This window comes from Halichoerus grypus, chromosome 4, assembly GCF_964656455.1.
Source record: "Halichoerus grypus chromosome 4, mHalGry1.hap1.1, whole genome shotgun sequence".
Classification (NCBI taxonomy): Eukaryota; Metazoa; Chordata; class Mammalia; order Carnivora; family Phocidae; genus Halichoerus; species Halichoerus grypus.
The window spans coordinates 79267916-79283911 of record NC_135715.1 but is presented as its reverse complement, the minus strand read 5'-3'; the positions used below and the strand labels follow the sequence as shown (position 1 = coordinate 79283911).

The following is a 15996-nucleotide window of genomic DNA, read 5'->3' as shown; positions in this document are numbered from 1 at the left end:
CTTAGACTTAATAGGTTTGCAGTTATTCTTTTCTGTTCCTTGTTACCATTCTTTTACTGTTGATAAGTATTTCTTTTTGCAGTGTGTGAGAGATTGAAGAATGGGTTCATTTCCACTTTGAAAAGTAAAACTTAGGACTTCTGCGAAGTGATATTTAAGTAAATGGGGAATAGGCAGCCTTGCTTATTTTTTATGGTATCATAAAAATATTTTTTTTATGGTACCAGTTATGTTTTTCTATAAAGTTTTTTTTTTTCTTTTTTTGATGTTGATGTTAGTTACTTGTTTTTGGTTATTTTACTTTAAATTTATTACCTTTATTTTCTAAAATCCTGTGGCGCTCATGAAATTTGTCCATGCAGTTTACCCATTTTGTTATTTTTGGCCTAATTGTCATCTTCCCTGACATTTATTAGTCATCCATTCATGGAACATTTTGAGGCCTTTTAATATCATTATATTGTACTAGACGCTGTTGGGTATGATGATGAATAAAATAATCTCAACATCAGGTGGAAAGATGGTTATAATTATTTTGCAATATGATATGTGATATTTGATTTAGCAGCTTTTGATAGTTGTGTAACCACTCAGAAGAGAGAGCAAATACAAGTTGCACATTTTAAAGACTTGCTTTTCTTTATGTTTGATTTCTAATTGTGACTATCATGTTTTTAATACAAATACACCAGTTCATCTGCTGTATTTGTATTTTTGTAAGACTATATTTCAGTAATACTGCTTTTGTCTAGTAATTTTCAAAGTGTATCTCCTTTGGTCTTACCATTATATATTTTACCTTGTTTCTTTGAATTACGTGTTGGCAAATATTTACTCTTGCCAGAAGGATTGACTATTCTTATCTATTGACTAATTATTAGCTTTAGTTAATAGCCCAAAATCCTGTTAAATGACATTTTTTTTAGTTTAAAAAAATTTAAAATAATGGTGTTTTATTGTGGTTAAATGAGGTTTTAAACATACTATACATAGGTGGTTAATTGGTTTTAAGAGAACTTCCAAAAGTTCTTGAGACAACAGCACAGCTCAGTGGAAAAAATATTTAACATCAAATTTTTCCTCTGAAGGACTGTAGTCATTTGATTATTAAGGCTTACACTTTGTAGGTCCATTTAATTTCTTCTATCAAATGACAAAGAAGTGTGTCATGGTAAACAGAAAACACTGTGCCTTTGTTTTTCAGTTTATACTTTACCTATAGGTGGGGATTTTTTTAAACTAATTAATAGAGAAAACCCTATTTTTTGTAGGAGACTTAGCTGAGATCATTACTTTTGTTTGAACCTGATTTAGCTGAATTGTAGTTAACAGTTTGCATCCAGATGAAGATTTCTGACCCACTAAACCTGATTAGAGATTAACAGAATTGTTTTGCAGAGAAAAGGTGCACTGAAAAATATGATAATTTTTTCTAATTAAATTATAATTTTCTTAATTATCTTTTTATGTTTCAAATTTTAGAAATATGGAAAACTGACCACTTGTACTGGTTGCCGAACACAGTGCAGGTTTTTTGATATGACTCAGTGTATAGGTCCTAATGGATATATGGAGCCATATTGTTCAACTGCTTGCATGAACAGTCACAAGACAAAATATGCAAAATCACAAAGTAAGTTTCAGGTATTTGGAAAGCTAAAAAACCTTAATAATATGACTATTTTTTTTTTTTTTTAAAGATTTTATTTATTTGACAGAGAGAGAGACAGCGAGAGAGGGAACACAAGCAGGGAGAGTGGGAGGGGGAGAAGCAGACTTCCCGCGGAGCGGGGAGCCCGATGTGGGGCTCAATCCCAGGACCCCCTGGGATCATGACTTGAGCCGAAGGCAGACGCTTAACGACTGAGCCACCCAGGCGCCCCAATAATATGACTAATTTCTTAACTACTCCTTCCCCTAACTTTGTTTTTATACTTGTATTTAACTGTATAAACAATTTTTATTTATCACATTAAACTTTCTTACTGCAGACTTTTTTTAGTGGTTTTGACCATTCCATATTTCTTTGATTTTCTTTAATTTTAAGTTATTGGTGAAGTTCTGTCCATGTCAGCATTCTTAGTTGAAATTGCTTTTCCTTCCAAAGATCTAAAATTGAGATTGTTTCATGTATCCATGTATGTTTTAGAGACATGATGTTAGACTCTTTTTTTTTTTTTTTTTTTTTTTTTTTTTTTTTATTTATTTGACAGAGACAGCAAGAGCAGGAACACAAGCAGGGGGAGTGGGAGAGGGAGAAGCAGGCTTCCCGCTGAGCAGGGAGCCCGATGTGGGACTCGATCCCAGGACTCTGAGATCATGACCTGAGCCGAAGGCAGCCGCTTAACGACTGAGCCACCCAGGCGCCCTAGACTCTTTATAATGATATTTTTTAAGGTGCAAATTATCTTGGAAATTAATAAAAGAATAGCTTATAGAAGCTTCCGTTAAAAAAAATTTCCCAGAGGTCAATTAAAATTTTGTACTAGACTTTTTATCATTTTATAAAGAAATCAGATATGTATCTTTTCTCTTCTAGGTTTGGGAATTATTTGCCATTTTTGTAAGCGAAACTCTTTACCTCAGTATCAAGCCACAATGCCAGATGGGAAACTGTATAACTTTTGCAATTCCAGTTGTGTGGCTAAATTTCAGGTTTGTTATTTATTTTGGATAACTCTCACTCCCAATAAAATACACGTAGAAGATAAACAGTGTAATATGCTTTATCTTTATTAAATGTGCTAACTTGTATGTAGTTTGTTGAGGGTCAAACTGCAGGGTGGAGATTATAGAGTCACAGTAGTAGACATAGCTGCGGCAGCTCACCACTTAGCATGGATAATCTAATTGACTTTTTAATTGTTTATGGTAGAGACTTGAAGGAAAATAAATTTTAGTATAATTGAGCTCAGTGCCTGATGTGTACTATATTCTTAGTCAATGGTTTTAGTAATATGTGACTTTTAAGGGGAATTCTGTTTTATGATAAATGGATGAAGGACATAGGTATATTTAGCCTGGAAGTGATGAGCATAAATGTTTTCTTCATATATTAGAAATATGCCATGTAAAATGGGGATGGGACTTGGTACAGTAGACCCTAATTTAATATAAGATCACTTTACGGAGACCCTTTTCATTTTCGTAAATGTAAAGAACCTTCTGGCATAGTTCTTTAAAGTTGGATTATGGATAATCTTAGAAGGTAGTATTACTGCAAGTGTTCAAACTTAAATTCATTGACTACTTGGAAGGAATAGTTGAAAAGGGAATTTAGCATTAGTTAAGTGGTGTGAGTAGGTAGGTTTACCTTGCTGTAGGTGAAAATTTTCAAGGTACTCAAAGGTTCAGACCAGTGCATAAAGCAGTGCTTCATGATAATCTTCCAACAGTTCTACAATGCTGCAGACACTGTGTACTGTTATTTATTTATTTTTATTTTTTTTAAAAAAGATTTTATTTATTTATTTGACACACAGAGAGACAGCAAGAGAGGGAACATGAGCAGGGGGAGTGGGAGAGGGAGAAGCAGGCCTCCCGCCAAGCAGGGAGCCCGATGCGGGGCTCGATCCCAGGACCCTGGGATCATGACCTGAGCTGAAGGCAGACGCTTAACAACTGAGCCACCCAGGCGCCCAGTTCTGTGTTATTTAACTTGAAAATGTAGTCCATTAAGTATGTTAGAGTAGTTACAACCATTATTAGCATTTAAATTGAGGTAGTTTTTAATTCAGCCAGGTGAATGTTGTTTTTATTAAGAGTTACATCCTTGACTGAATTTAGGTAATAAACCATTTTCAAGACTAAACTTTTATTTTGGAAGTTGGGATCATGGCCATTGATATATCCTTAGAGTGGTAAATACTGCTTCCGACTTGTTGGCTTTTCTTAAACTAGAAGTTAAGGAGTAAGGATTAATTAGATGAGAGAACAGTAGTGTCTGTGGCATGCTGCTTCTCAGATTTCAACTTTATTTTTGATGTTGGTAAACTGGAAATGCTAACAGAAAATGTTTTAACTACTTTTTTTATTTAACTGAAACTTGTATTACCCATGATTTGAAGAGACAATTTGTATGTGTACATTGTATATTTTAAAGAAACACTTAATGTAGACTTATTTCTGGGGAATGTATCCAGATAAGTGTTGGCAGCCTCATCACTGTAACTCTGCATAAAAGTGATACAAAGAATAGAAAAGCAGCATTTTTTCCCTTTATCTTAAAGCACACCATAGATTTTGAATTTTATGTTTTCATTAGATGATGTTTCCATTTCATAATAAGGTAATAGGATAGTATTCATTTATTTTGAAAGAATAGTTAACCTTAATGGACTTACACAGTTTTTTTTGAAACATCAGGGCACAGTTGGTTTTTATTTAAAAAATGTATTCACCTAATAGTGACTATCTTAAATCTGCATGTTTTCTTTTTTAACAAATTTTAATTGTGTTGTACAATGTATGCAGAAGTTTTAAAAAATGATAAGGTTTTTTGTATAAAGATTCTTTCCTCTCTCCACTGCCACCCTGAAAAATTTTTTAACTTTTATACATTCAAAAGATTATATGTAATGTGTAATATATATTAGAGAATGATAAATATCAGCATACTCACCACTCAGGTTACAAATTAGAACAAAACTTTTTTTTTAAAAGATAGATTTATTTTAGAGAGAGAGAGCGCGCCACCCACAGACACCCCCCCCAAGCACCATCCCCCCCCAGGACCCCCCCACACCCCAGCATGGATGTGTGTGGGCATGCCTGAGTGGGAGGGGGGAGGGGCAGAGGGATAGGGAAAGAGAGAATCTCAGACTCCCTGCTAAGGGCAGAGTCTTATGCGAGGCTGGATCCCACAACCCTGAGATCATGACCTGAGTGGAAACCAAGGGTTGGATGCTCAACTGACTGAGCCACCAAGGTGCCTCTAGAACAAAACTTTTTAAGCCCGTGTATGCTTATATCTTTTCTTTTCTTTTTTTTTTTTTTTTTTTTGAAGATTTTATTTATTTATTTGACAGAGAGAGACACAGCAAGAGAGGGAACACAAGCAGGGGGAGTGGGAGAGGGAGAGGTGGGCTTCCCGGGGCTTGATCCCAGGACCCTGGGATCATGACCTGAGCCGAAGGCAGACGCTTAACGACTGAGCCACCCAGGGGCCCTGCTTATATCTTTTCTTATTCTGTAAATTGTTTTAACTTTTTAAAATGTAATAAAACTAAAATTATTGGTATCAATTCCAGTCTGTAAATCTTTTTTCCCCTAACTTTGTAAAAGAAATGATCAGTTTTAAAAAGTATTATGGGCTGTTTTCACTGATGGAATTAAAATGATAGCAATATTGCATGTGGGACAAATTACTACTTAAAATACCTATTGGAGAGAACTAGGAGCCAGGTTTTTTTTTTTTTTTTTTTTTAAAATGTTTAAATACTAGTTCAGAACCCGGTTAACCTTAACTATTATTTGCTCAGGTTTTTTTTAAAGGTAAAAAATAATTTTTGAGCTGTATGATTTTTCCTTTTTCATGTAATTTTAAAATAAGTGGTAGTAATCCTGAATAAAAAATGAATTTCAGTTTCATAAAACTTAGTGTACTAGTAAGTAATTTTTAAATACAAAATTCAGAAATACAATTTTATGTGAGGAAATATTTAAGCAAGAAACATACTATTTTCTGGACATAGTCAAAATTTAACAGTAGTTACAAATAAAAATTCTAAAAGTATGTTTTGTTCTTTGTTTTAGGCTCTAAGTATGCAGTCATCTTCAAATGGTCAGTTTGTAGCTCCAAGTGATATACAGTTGAAATGCAACTATTGTAAAAATTCCTTTTGTTCAAAGCCAGAAATCCTGGAATGGGAGGCAAGTCCTATTTTATTATATATATTGTCTTGCTTAAATAAGAGTCTAGTAAAATAATAATGGTGTTTCCATTTGATGACCGATTTCTTAGTGGACAAGGATTAGTTCTTCAGATTTTGTGATGATTGAATTATTTACTTCCTTTTGTGGGAAGAGCATCAACAAAGGATCTGTTTATTAAAGTCATATCCTTTATACATTATATTTGTAATAGTGTACAGGACGTTACTTTGTTTAGCTACATACTTGGAGCATCTGTTTGTACTGTATTTTTCCATTTTACCCCCATCCTTATTAAATATCGTCTGAACTATAATATTTTGTATTGCCTGCTACCTGTACAGATTAGAATCTGTTAGTCATTTACCATGTTGTCATTTAACATTTTATAATTGTTTTAATAAAAGAATCCTAATATAAATGTATTTTATTTTCCCTTTCTCATCACTCTTGCCTTCACCACTTTATTAATTTACTTTGCCATATATTTTTGCCATTAGCAACACCTGATCATTATTTTTTGTTTAAATAAGGGAGCAGTGATGGATGAATGCATGGACGGATGGATTTACAGGTGGACCTGGCTGAAAATTGCTTTCTTGATCAGTGTTCATCTTTGGCCATTCTTTCTTTTCATCTTTTTTGAGGGCATGGAATATGTAATAAAATGGTGTACAAGACATAGTACTAACAGTAGATTGCTTTTGAACTAAAATTTTTAGTGGCTATTGGTAAGTCAGTAGCTGAGTCCTAGGAGAAAGGTGATAACCAGAATCTGACTAATGATTACTAAAGTACTTTGGAAATCTGAAATTTCATTATTTTAACACTTTAGTCCCTAGAAAATTATTGAGCATTTAAACCAGTTATTCTTGGAGACTATTGTTGGCACCCAGTGATGATTTTTAGTGACTAACACCCTCTTTAAATCATAGCAGGAAAAATGTTGAAAGTCTAGTAAGAATAAAGGAATAGTAGGGGATGAGGAATGAAATCCATAAGCAAGCACAGAGAATAATATAGGGAATAAAGATCCTGCCTAGATTGAATTTTTATAATACTAGATGAAATTGAGGTCCTTTCTACCATCTCCATGTAAATGCTACCTGGCTTTTGTAGTCTTGGTGTTGCTTTTATTTACATGGAGGTTAAGTTTTGGAAGGAGTTAAGAAACACTGTCTATCAGACTGAGAGTTGAGCCTGTCACTCAGGCGATTGAGAATTCAAGGGCCTCTTTCTTCTCATTCCACTGTTGGCAGTTGTATTTTCTTTGTTGCTGTTTTTCCTCTTATAAGTTATATGTCCACAGTGGGGCAACTTTCCACTGATTGCCTTATTACTTGAGTTGGTTCCTAGACTCTTTCACCTTCCTTGTCTTGGTCTTCAGCTGTCTTTGCCCCCTGTTAGGTAGATGGATTAGACCTAGTCTATGCCCTCCATAATAACGGGAAAGGGTGCTGCCCTGGGAATTATAACTTGTTTGTGTTTGGCTGGTTTCTGGAAAGTAACTCTGGCTATTGTAGGTTTGGGGCCAGTAGAAATGACTAAATAATGCTAACCTAGCTCCATTCAAGGGAACCAACTCAGTCTAAAGTTTAGCAGCACACTGTATCATGGCCCCAAATTGAATACTTTATGCATAATAGGTCTGTTACTATAAGCGCGGTAGGAATGTGATTGAGTCTACTTGACTATACTCATCAAAGAATATTTCTTTTTGAGTGAAACTGATGTTAATGTCATATTTCTCATCTTTTTGTAGTTTACCCATGTTGTATCTTCCATTGCTTTCTTCCCATTTCTCCAGTTCCCTTAGCAACACCAGACTGCCATCTTGTTCTAGTGATACTTTTACAATTTCACTGAGTAATTTTGGGGTAGTTAATGGTATTGAATTTTGTGGAGTTTTTTCTGAGAAAAAAAAAAAAGAAATGTATCTCCAAGGATTATCAATCACATTTAACTGGGTAAATGATTTAACTTTGTTTCTGTAAAAGCGACTTGTTTATTTCTTAAACTTGTTCTTGAGGTGGTTATCATATACTTACCAAGGTTCCCATTGTGCATTTAGAACAAAGTGCATCAATTCTGCAGCAAAACTTGTTCAGATGACTATAAGAAGTTGCATTGCATAGTTACATATTGCGAATACTGTCAAGAGGAGAAGACTCTTCATGAAACAGTAAATTTCTCTGGCGTTAAGAGACCTTTCTGTAGTGAAGGCAAGTGTATATACAGTGTTGTTCATAATTTTTATTAATATTTAATGTTAATTTTTTGCCCAAATATTTTAAATATATAACTACATATATCCAGAGTAGCTGTACAATTTTAGTGTAGCTGAACAAAAAAAATTGAATTTGATTTTCTACTGACTTGTTTTGTTATTTTAATTTGTAGACCTCTGGGCCTCAAGGTATTTTATCTCTAAAAATTTAAAAACCTTTTTTCCCATTAAAAGTAAGTTTTGAAAATAAAAGCATTATTATATGTCATTTCTAAACATAGAAATTGTGATCTGAAAGTTGATTTTACAAGTGGATTAGAATTATTTTCCATTGGGTTCATTTCCCTGCCCAGCTTTGTGCCTAGCCTACAAAGGTTTTCAGTATACCAGAAAGAAAATCATATGTGGCATTACTACAATGGGAAAATACTTTTAGGTTTTTAATTTGGGATGCCAGGCAAACACTGGCTCTTGTTATTGTATATTCAAGAATTCTTTTCTCCTCTCATTTACACTTTTGCTGCTCTGGTACCAGGCAGCTGATTATAGAAATAAACGCCTGTTCTCATTCTAATTCTCCAGAGATAGGAACCAGGATTGTAACTATGGGTTTGGGGCTCTTGTTATTATTACTTTTCCCCAACTGTCACATTCTTGCTCTAAGCTGGCTTTCAGTTTCTATTCTTTCTTTAGCCCCAGGCACTGAACTCTCCCAGCTTTTCTATCTGCTATCCTCATCTGTCATTTTCCAGTTAGTTCCCCCCGGCCCCCATCCACTTTTTATATGGATTTTTGCTGCTGGTTAGGAGCAAGAAAAAGGTTGGAAAATCCTAAATGCCAGCAGTATTGAATGACCGAAAACTCAAAAGATCTATCAGTCCATTCCATCAATGCCTTCGTCTGATACATTATACATTTCACATATGAGGTTATGTATGTAAGAGGGTACTGCTTATAAAACAAGGCATTCCTCTTTTTATAAGTTTAGTTGAGTACATTTCACCTGATGAGAAAGGTAACCATGTTTACTGTTAAGATCATAGCTGTGATGAAAAGTGACATAGTGTTTCATTGAAAAGATTGATTCTGAATTAATTTAACTCCACACCTGAATTTTTATGTAGTGCGAATCTTAAGTCTGAATATATTGGTGTTGATGGCTGACATACCTATCCATGATCTTGTACTATTTAGATTATATGGATTTTACTAAAATGAATAGACAAGTAGCAGCAAATAGAGAATTGACATATAAGAGTATAATTTTCAATTGGAGGGACTTACATCTTTAGGCAATAAAAGCTTAAAAAGGACATGTGTCTTTTTCCTGTTTAGTAATATATTTTGTGCTTTCTCTAACTGCACCTAGTTCTCTCCTGGAACTTGGCCGAAATAACAAAACATGTAATACCTAGTACTACCATCAAAATCTAATTAGAAAGAGAAAGCTTTAATGAAGGTAAAATATTAAAAAGGTTTTTAAATATAGTTCATGATAACAGAAAAGAAGTCATAGGACAGTATTTAAATAATTGCTAAATAAACCAATAGAAAACAATTGCAGTTTGAGTTCACAGATAGGAAAGATGATTTAAAACTAGGTTCAGTAGAATTTGCAGACGAGGTGTAATTTGAATTCCTTAGTAATGAGTGGGTAGGATTTCAGTAGATATGAGTGCAAGGTCATTCCTGTGTGGCACAGTATGAGTAAAAAGTATGGAAACTTATTTAATTCATATAGAGATATTGTAGAGATTAAGGTTGATATGTAAAATCACTTAAAATAATGCATTCATATACTAGGTAAAAATATTTTATTAAAAGAATAACAAAACATTTTCTCTGAACAAGTCAATAAACCAGTTTTACTTCCCTGAAGGTCCATGTAGGGTGTCAGAGAAAAGTAAGGCTATAGAAATTTTGGCTAAAATGCCTGCTTAGTTGAGAACATCTTTACGTTTCACTCAGTGCTTCTCAACAGTCTACACTGTTTGATTTCTCTAATGCCTATTTGTGGTGTGTTACTCTATGATACTTCAGCAGGATTATATTTATTTATTTATTTATTTATTTTTATTTTTTAAGATTTTATTTATTTATTTGAGAGAGAGAGAGAGAGAGAGAGCACATGAGAGGGGGAGGGTCAGAGGGAGAAGCAGACTCCCTGCTGAGCAGGGAGCCCGATGCGGGACTCGATCCCAGGACTCTAGGATCATGACCTGAGCCGAAGGCAGTCGCTTAACCAACTGAGCCACCCAGGCGCCCCCAGCAGGATTATATTTAAATAGCCCAAACAAAATAGTTATGAGATGTTACTAGATTGGAAAGTCTTAGAGCATTATTTGAATGCACATGAGATCTAATAAAATATTCCATGCTCTGTTCCAGTATGTACAGGTTGTTGTTGATTATATTATATTATTCAGTTTTGATCAGAAAAAGAGGACTTATATGTGAACTTATAGACACTTCATAAAGCTAATGATCTGTTTGACTTATAAGCTCTTTCTCACCTCAAATAATAGTTTTCGATATGTTTTTTTGCTTTAATATTAAAACCTTGTGTTTTTCAGGCTGCAAACTATTGTATAAACAGGATTTTGCACGACGTTTAGGATTGAGATGTGTTACTTGCAACTATTGCTCTCAACTGTGTAAGAAGGGAGCAACTAAAGAACTTGATGGTGTCGTGAGAGATTTCTGTAGTGAAGACTGCTGTAAAAAATTTCAGGATTGGTACTACAAGGCGAGTAACTAAAATTTTTTATTATAGCAACTGCTTTATCCAATCTTTAATAAAATATTGCAGTTACTATCATTACAAATATGGTAGCTTATTTATTTAAAAAATGTACATACATTAAGCCCTGCCCAGATTATAGAATTCATTAAATTTTTTGTCATTTCAGAAAGTTGTTTGTACAACTTGAAGTAGCATTTTTACTTGTTTTCTAACTTAGCTATTACCCCAAACTAGAATATATATTTTCAGCAATATAGTTTAACAAAATGGATTATTTCTCTAAAATTTGTGTGTCTTTATTTCACCAAATAGAAAATAGACCATTTTATCAGTTTTGAACATTAGCAGGTAATTGTTTTAGACACTTAGGATGTGTTTTAAAACACTTTGTTCTCTTTTACCTTTATAATTGTGGATCTTTGGAGAGTTTCAGATTGAAAAGACTATATGGATAGAGACCAAAAATATTTAATTTGAAACTGTAAATAAGTGTGTGTGGTTGTCTTATTATAATCTACTTCTAGAAAAGATAAACCACTTTTTTGTCCATTGCATTGGTTTTTTCCTAGATAAGAAAAATGAGTGTAAATTTGGGCTTTGTTTGGTCAGATATTACCCAAGAAAATGTTATTAGTTCATATGTCCATAACATGGAAAATCATCTCAATGTTAAAACTTCATTATGGTTGTACTTCTAAAACATGTGAAGATGACATCATCATAACTTCAAAACTGTGAAATATTGCTAAAAGAAACAAAGGGTAAAATGGTTGAAATATGTAGAATATTATTTATTTAGTTCACTTAATGAAAGTGACTAGTGCTAATACTATTTAGGAAAATTACAAGAATTCTTGGTGTAGTTCTTGAATGTTTACAGCTCCACATATCAAGTAACATTTATTAAATTAAAAGAAGATGCTTTCCAAGTTGAAAGAGGTTGTGGAGGCTAAGAGTTTTGGTGCAATTTTAAAATTACTTCATTATTTTACTGTTGCTTCTGACTAATTTGTCTTACAATTAGGGGCGCCTGGGTGGCTCAGTTGGTTAAGCATCCAACTCTTGATTTCAGCTCTGGTCAGGATCTCAGGGTCATGAGGCTCCAAGCTTGGCTTGGAGTCTGCTTGAGATTCTCTCTTTCCCTTTCCTTCTGCCCCTCCCCTGCTCAAGCTCCCTGTCTCTAAAATAATTTAAAAATTTTAAAAATCTTAAAATTAAGGTTCAAATTTTAGAAACACACAGGACAAACATACTAACATCCTCTAACATGCATTTGTTTTAGTCTAATCCAACCTTTTGTTCTATTAAAGACAGTAGCAATTTTGAGAAATCACTCAAAATGTTACTTTAATAGCTTATTTAAAAGCTCAGTTTTGTTTAACACGTATGAACACTCTCCCCTGTTTGGGAGGTTTTATTTTTGAAAATTTGTTTTGGATTCAAAACAGCAAAGGTATTTAGTGGCTACATTATAAAGATGGGAAAATTCCATTTTATTCTTCCTTTTGGTTACCCTTTTGATCATTTATTTTATAGTTTGAGAGACAAAAACTGTTACCATATGATAAGTATGATTTCTCTGTCATTTTATTGTGCAAATTTCTGCCTAATTGTGTAATTGTGAATCCAGACCTTTAATATTTTAAAATCCTTTTTGGAGGATTTTGTTGTTTTATCCACAGAACACTGAATGTACTTCTGTTTGGCTTCTTTCTTTGAATGATTTCTTCTTGTTTTCTTTTATATTACTTAAAATAGAGAAGTCTTTTTGTTTTTTTGTTTGTTCTTTTTGGGGGAAGCAAAGAAGTGTTCTTTGGCAAAAGACCATATTACTCTAGATACTGCCATTTGTTCCATTTTGCTATTTATTTTAAAGGATAATTGTGTCTAATGTTTTTATGCAATGTTTAATGATGAAATTTTGGTGAGGCAGTGCATTTCAGGATATATAACAACATGTTAGTTAAATAACCAGTTGTAATTATCTGTTGGTTTAAAGTCAATATTTTGTACATTAAACACATTTTTATTATTATTCCTTGTCTTATATTAAACCCAACAAATGTTTGTGTAATATGCACAATAGCATTTTTACATTACTAACATTTTTACATACATTTTACTAACATTTTACATACATACATTACATACATTTTTACTGTACTAACCTGAGGAATAAAGGTTATACCATTTTATCATAATGGTAGGGATTTGTAAAGCAAGTAATGATGATTTTTCTATGATCAATAGGAATACCAGCTTTGAGATGAAGAGTTGCCCCTCCTTATTCATCATTGGCTTCTCTGTGGTGGCAACCAACACTAAATCAAGGAATAACTTTGTTCTGTGTGTCAAATTGTATTTTCTTATACCTCTCATGAGTCTCTCCTGTTCACTGCTACCATCCTGATATCATCTTGAAAATGTAGTAAGTTGAGTCCCAAACCAAATTACGATTTTTTTTGCCCTTTCCTCTTCCACTTTTTAAATTTAAGAACTCAAGTTTTATATTTTAGTTCATTATAAATGTGACACTTAACAGTCAGTCCAGCTTTTATTAGAAAAACAATTTTTTAAAAGGAAACTTTAAAAACAACAGATAGCCAGTCTAGTTTGTTAACTTCACCTTTGGTCATGAGCATTTGCTTCCTAACCAGAGGAGCACATACATTGTATTTTCCACCTTCTTATCTTTGTGCCTCAAGTTCATAGACTATCTATAGTATAAATAACTTTACATTTTTATTTATTTAAATTAAATTTAAATATTTATAAGTATACTTTAAAAATTTTGGCTTTTGTTTCTTTTACTTGACAAGATGTTTTGAATGATCTGTGTTTTTTGGTTTGTATAATGGTTTGCATTTGGATTTAAATAGAGGTTTATTAAATACTGTCTCTTCTAAATTGGAATACAAAATCTGTTGAAATCATGCAACCAGAAAATGTTGAGAGGTAAAGTTAACGTTTTTTTCTTCTCCCAAATTGTTCTTTAGAAGGAAGTAGATTTTACTGTTCCTCAAAATAAATGTTTCCAGGCATAATGTGAAAGCAGGTGGGAGGAGAGATGTTTTGATCTCTATAAGTTTGAAATTTTAGGAGAAAAAGGGGTTAGTACTCTAATGGAATAATAGCTAGGTGTTTGATAATGTGGTTAATTCAAAAGACCTACTGTTTTCCAGAATACTTCACAGTAATTCTTTGTAGAACTAATAATATTTTCTTGAATGTTATTGCTACAAATTATAGTTTTTTAACACGGGTTTTGATTTGCTGTACAAACCAGTAGTGAATGGCAGCATTCTTTAATGTAAATGCCCTGTAATGATATAAAAATATGATTTATGGGGTTTAATCAAATTAATACTTACGTTTTAGTAAATCTTAGTCATAAAAAGGTAGTTGAATAAAAAATACTGGGTTTTTAAATTTTCTTTTTTTGTAAAAAAATTGCTAGAAATATTTATTTTAAAAAATTATTCTTTGTTTTTGAAATAATTTTAGAAAGGGAGTATCTAATATTCTTGCTTTAAATGTGCTTTTTGGTAACTGAAGATTTCCTATCACTTGAATGCTTTGCCTACAATCACCTACTCTTATCACAGCATTTTTTTTTCCTTTTTTTTTTAGTGAATAACTGTACTTAGTAGGAAGTCATAAATAATTATTTTTTAAATGACTGTAAAATCCCCTATTTCATTCATATTCATGGATTCCCCTCCTCAAAATTAGGTCTGATTGGTGAAATGGGAAACAAGTAGATGGGCAAGTTACAAGGATGTATATATATCAACCAAAAGTGAGAATTTGAAACTGCCAAATAATAAGGGACTGCATCAGTATAGGCTGAATGACCTATTATCAATTATTGAAAGAGAGATTCCTGTATTGGCTGAGATGCTGGATTAAGATTTTTGAATTAAGAATTTAGTACCCACATATTATTTAGGTTTTTTGAACTGGTGACTGTTAATCCACTCCACCCCCCCCCAATAACAGACAGTCCCTGATTTTCCATAGTGACAGGAAGACCACTAAGTAGATGATGAAATTGTATTATTTATTTATTTATTTATTTTTAAAAGATTTTATTTATTTGACAAAGAGAGACAAAGCAAGTGAGGGAACACAAGCAGGGGGAGTGGGAGAGGCAGAAGCAGGCTCCTCGTTGAGCAGGGAGCTGGATGCGGGGCTCGATTCCAGGATCCTGGGACCACGACCTGAGTCGAAGGCAGACGCTTAACGACTGAGCCACCCAGGCTCCCTGAAGTGGTATTTTTGAAACCAGCAACTTAAGTTATACTTCAGTTCTTCTTCCTTTTTTTTTTTTTTTTTTTTAAGATTTATTTATGAGATAGAGAGTGTGCTCAGTCGGGGTGGGGGTTTAGGGGCAGAGGGAGAGAATCTCCAGCAGACTCTGCCCCAATCGCAGAGTTCATCTGGGGGGATACCGTGACCCATGAGATCACCTGAGCCCATGAGATCACCACCTGAGCTGAAACCAAGAGTCAGCTGCTCAACTGACTGAGCCACCCAGGCGCCCTGTACTTCGGTTGTTATGCTGTAGAAATGTTAAGCTTTTCTAAGAGTTCTCTCCTATGGTTGGAAGGAGGTAGTTTTCGTAAGGAATCATCATGGTCATTTTTAACGATGTTTTCCAATTAGCCATTGTATTTTAAGCTCAGTTCCAAACTTTACCCAGAATTCGCATGAGTGGCTATAAAAGAAAAAACCAAATGGAAAAGAGGTTCACAACTTCTGAAACTTTGATTATGGCATTGAACTTGGATTTAGTATTGAGTATTGTTACTATCCTTCCATTCTGAAAAAATATGTACATATTTTATTTCCATTTGCTAATTGGCATTAATTTTGGTCCTTGGGTACAGAGAAATCATCTAAATTTGTTTTGAACCTTCTGGAAGAAAGCTTCAAATATTGTTACTACAAAATCCAAATGTCTATAATTATAAAATAATGAAGTGATTTCATTGTTCAGATTCTTTGAGGAGAATGTGCTTGGCTTCATGTCTTTGACCTTCTAAATTTTTGTGTAAATAGAAGTATTTTAAGAATTAGCATAGTATATGTAGTGATTTGAATACATTTTATACAAATTGATTTGGGTTTTAGATGTTACATTGAGAACCTTTTT

The 15996-nt window shown here is 33.4% G+C and overlaps 1 protein-coding gene across 3 annotated transcripts in view; it reads left to right on the top strand.

Moving 5' to 3' along the window:
- ZMYM2 (zinc finger MYM-type containing 2) overlaps positions 1 to 15996 on the top strand; it is a 77918-nt gene that overhangs the window by 25746 nt on the left and 36176 nt on the right. For all 3 annotated transcript variants that reach the window (XM_078070601.1, XM_078070600.1, XM_036097173.2), the window contains 5 exons: positions 1483 to 1633; positions 2540 to 2655; positions 5755 to 5871; positions 7943 to 8093; positions 10672 to 10844. In XM_078070601.1, the coding sequence (XP_077926727.1) occupies positions 1483 to 1633; positions 2540 to 2655; positions 5755 to 5871; positions 7943 to 8093; positions 10672 to 10844 (708 nt within the window). The remainder of the gene's footprint in view (positions 1 to 1482; positions 1634 to 2539; positions 2656 to 5754; positions 5872 to 7942; positions 8094 to 10671; positions 10845 to 15996) is intronic.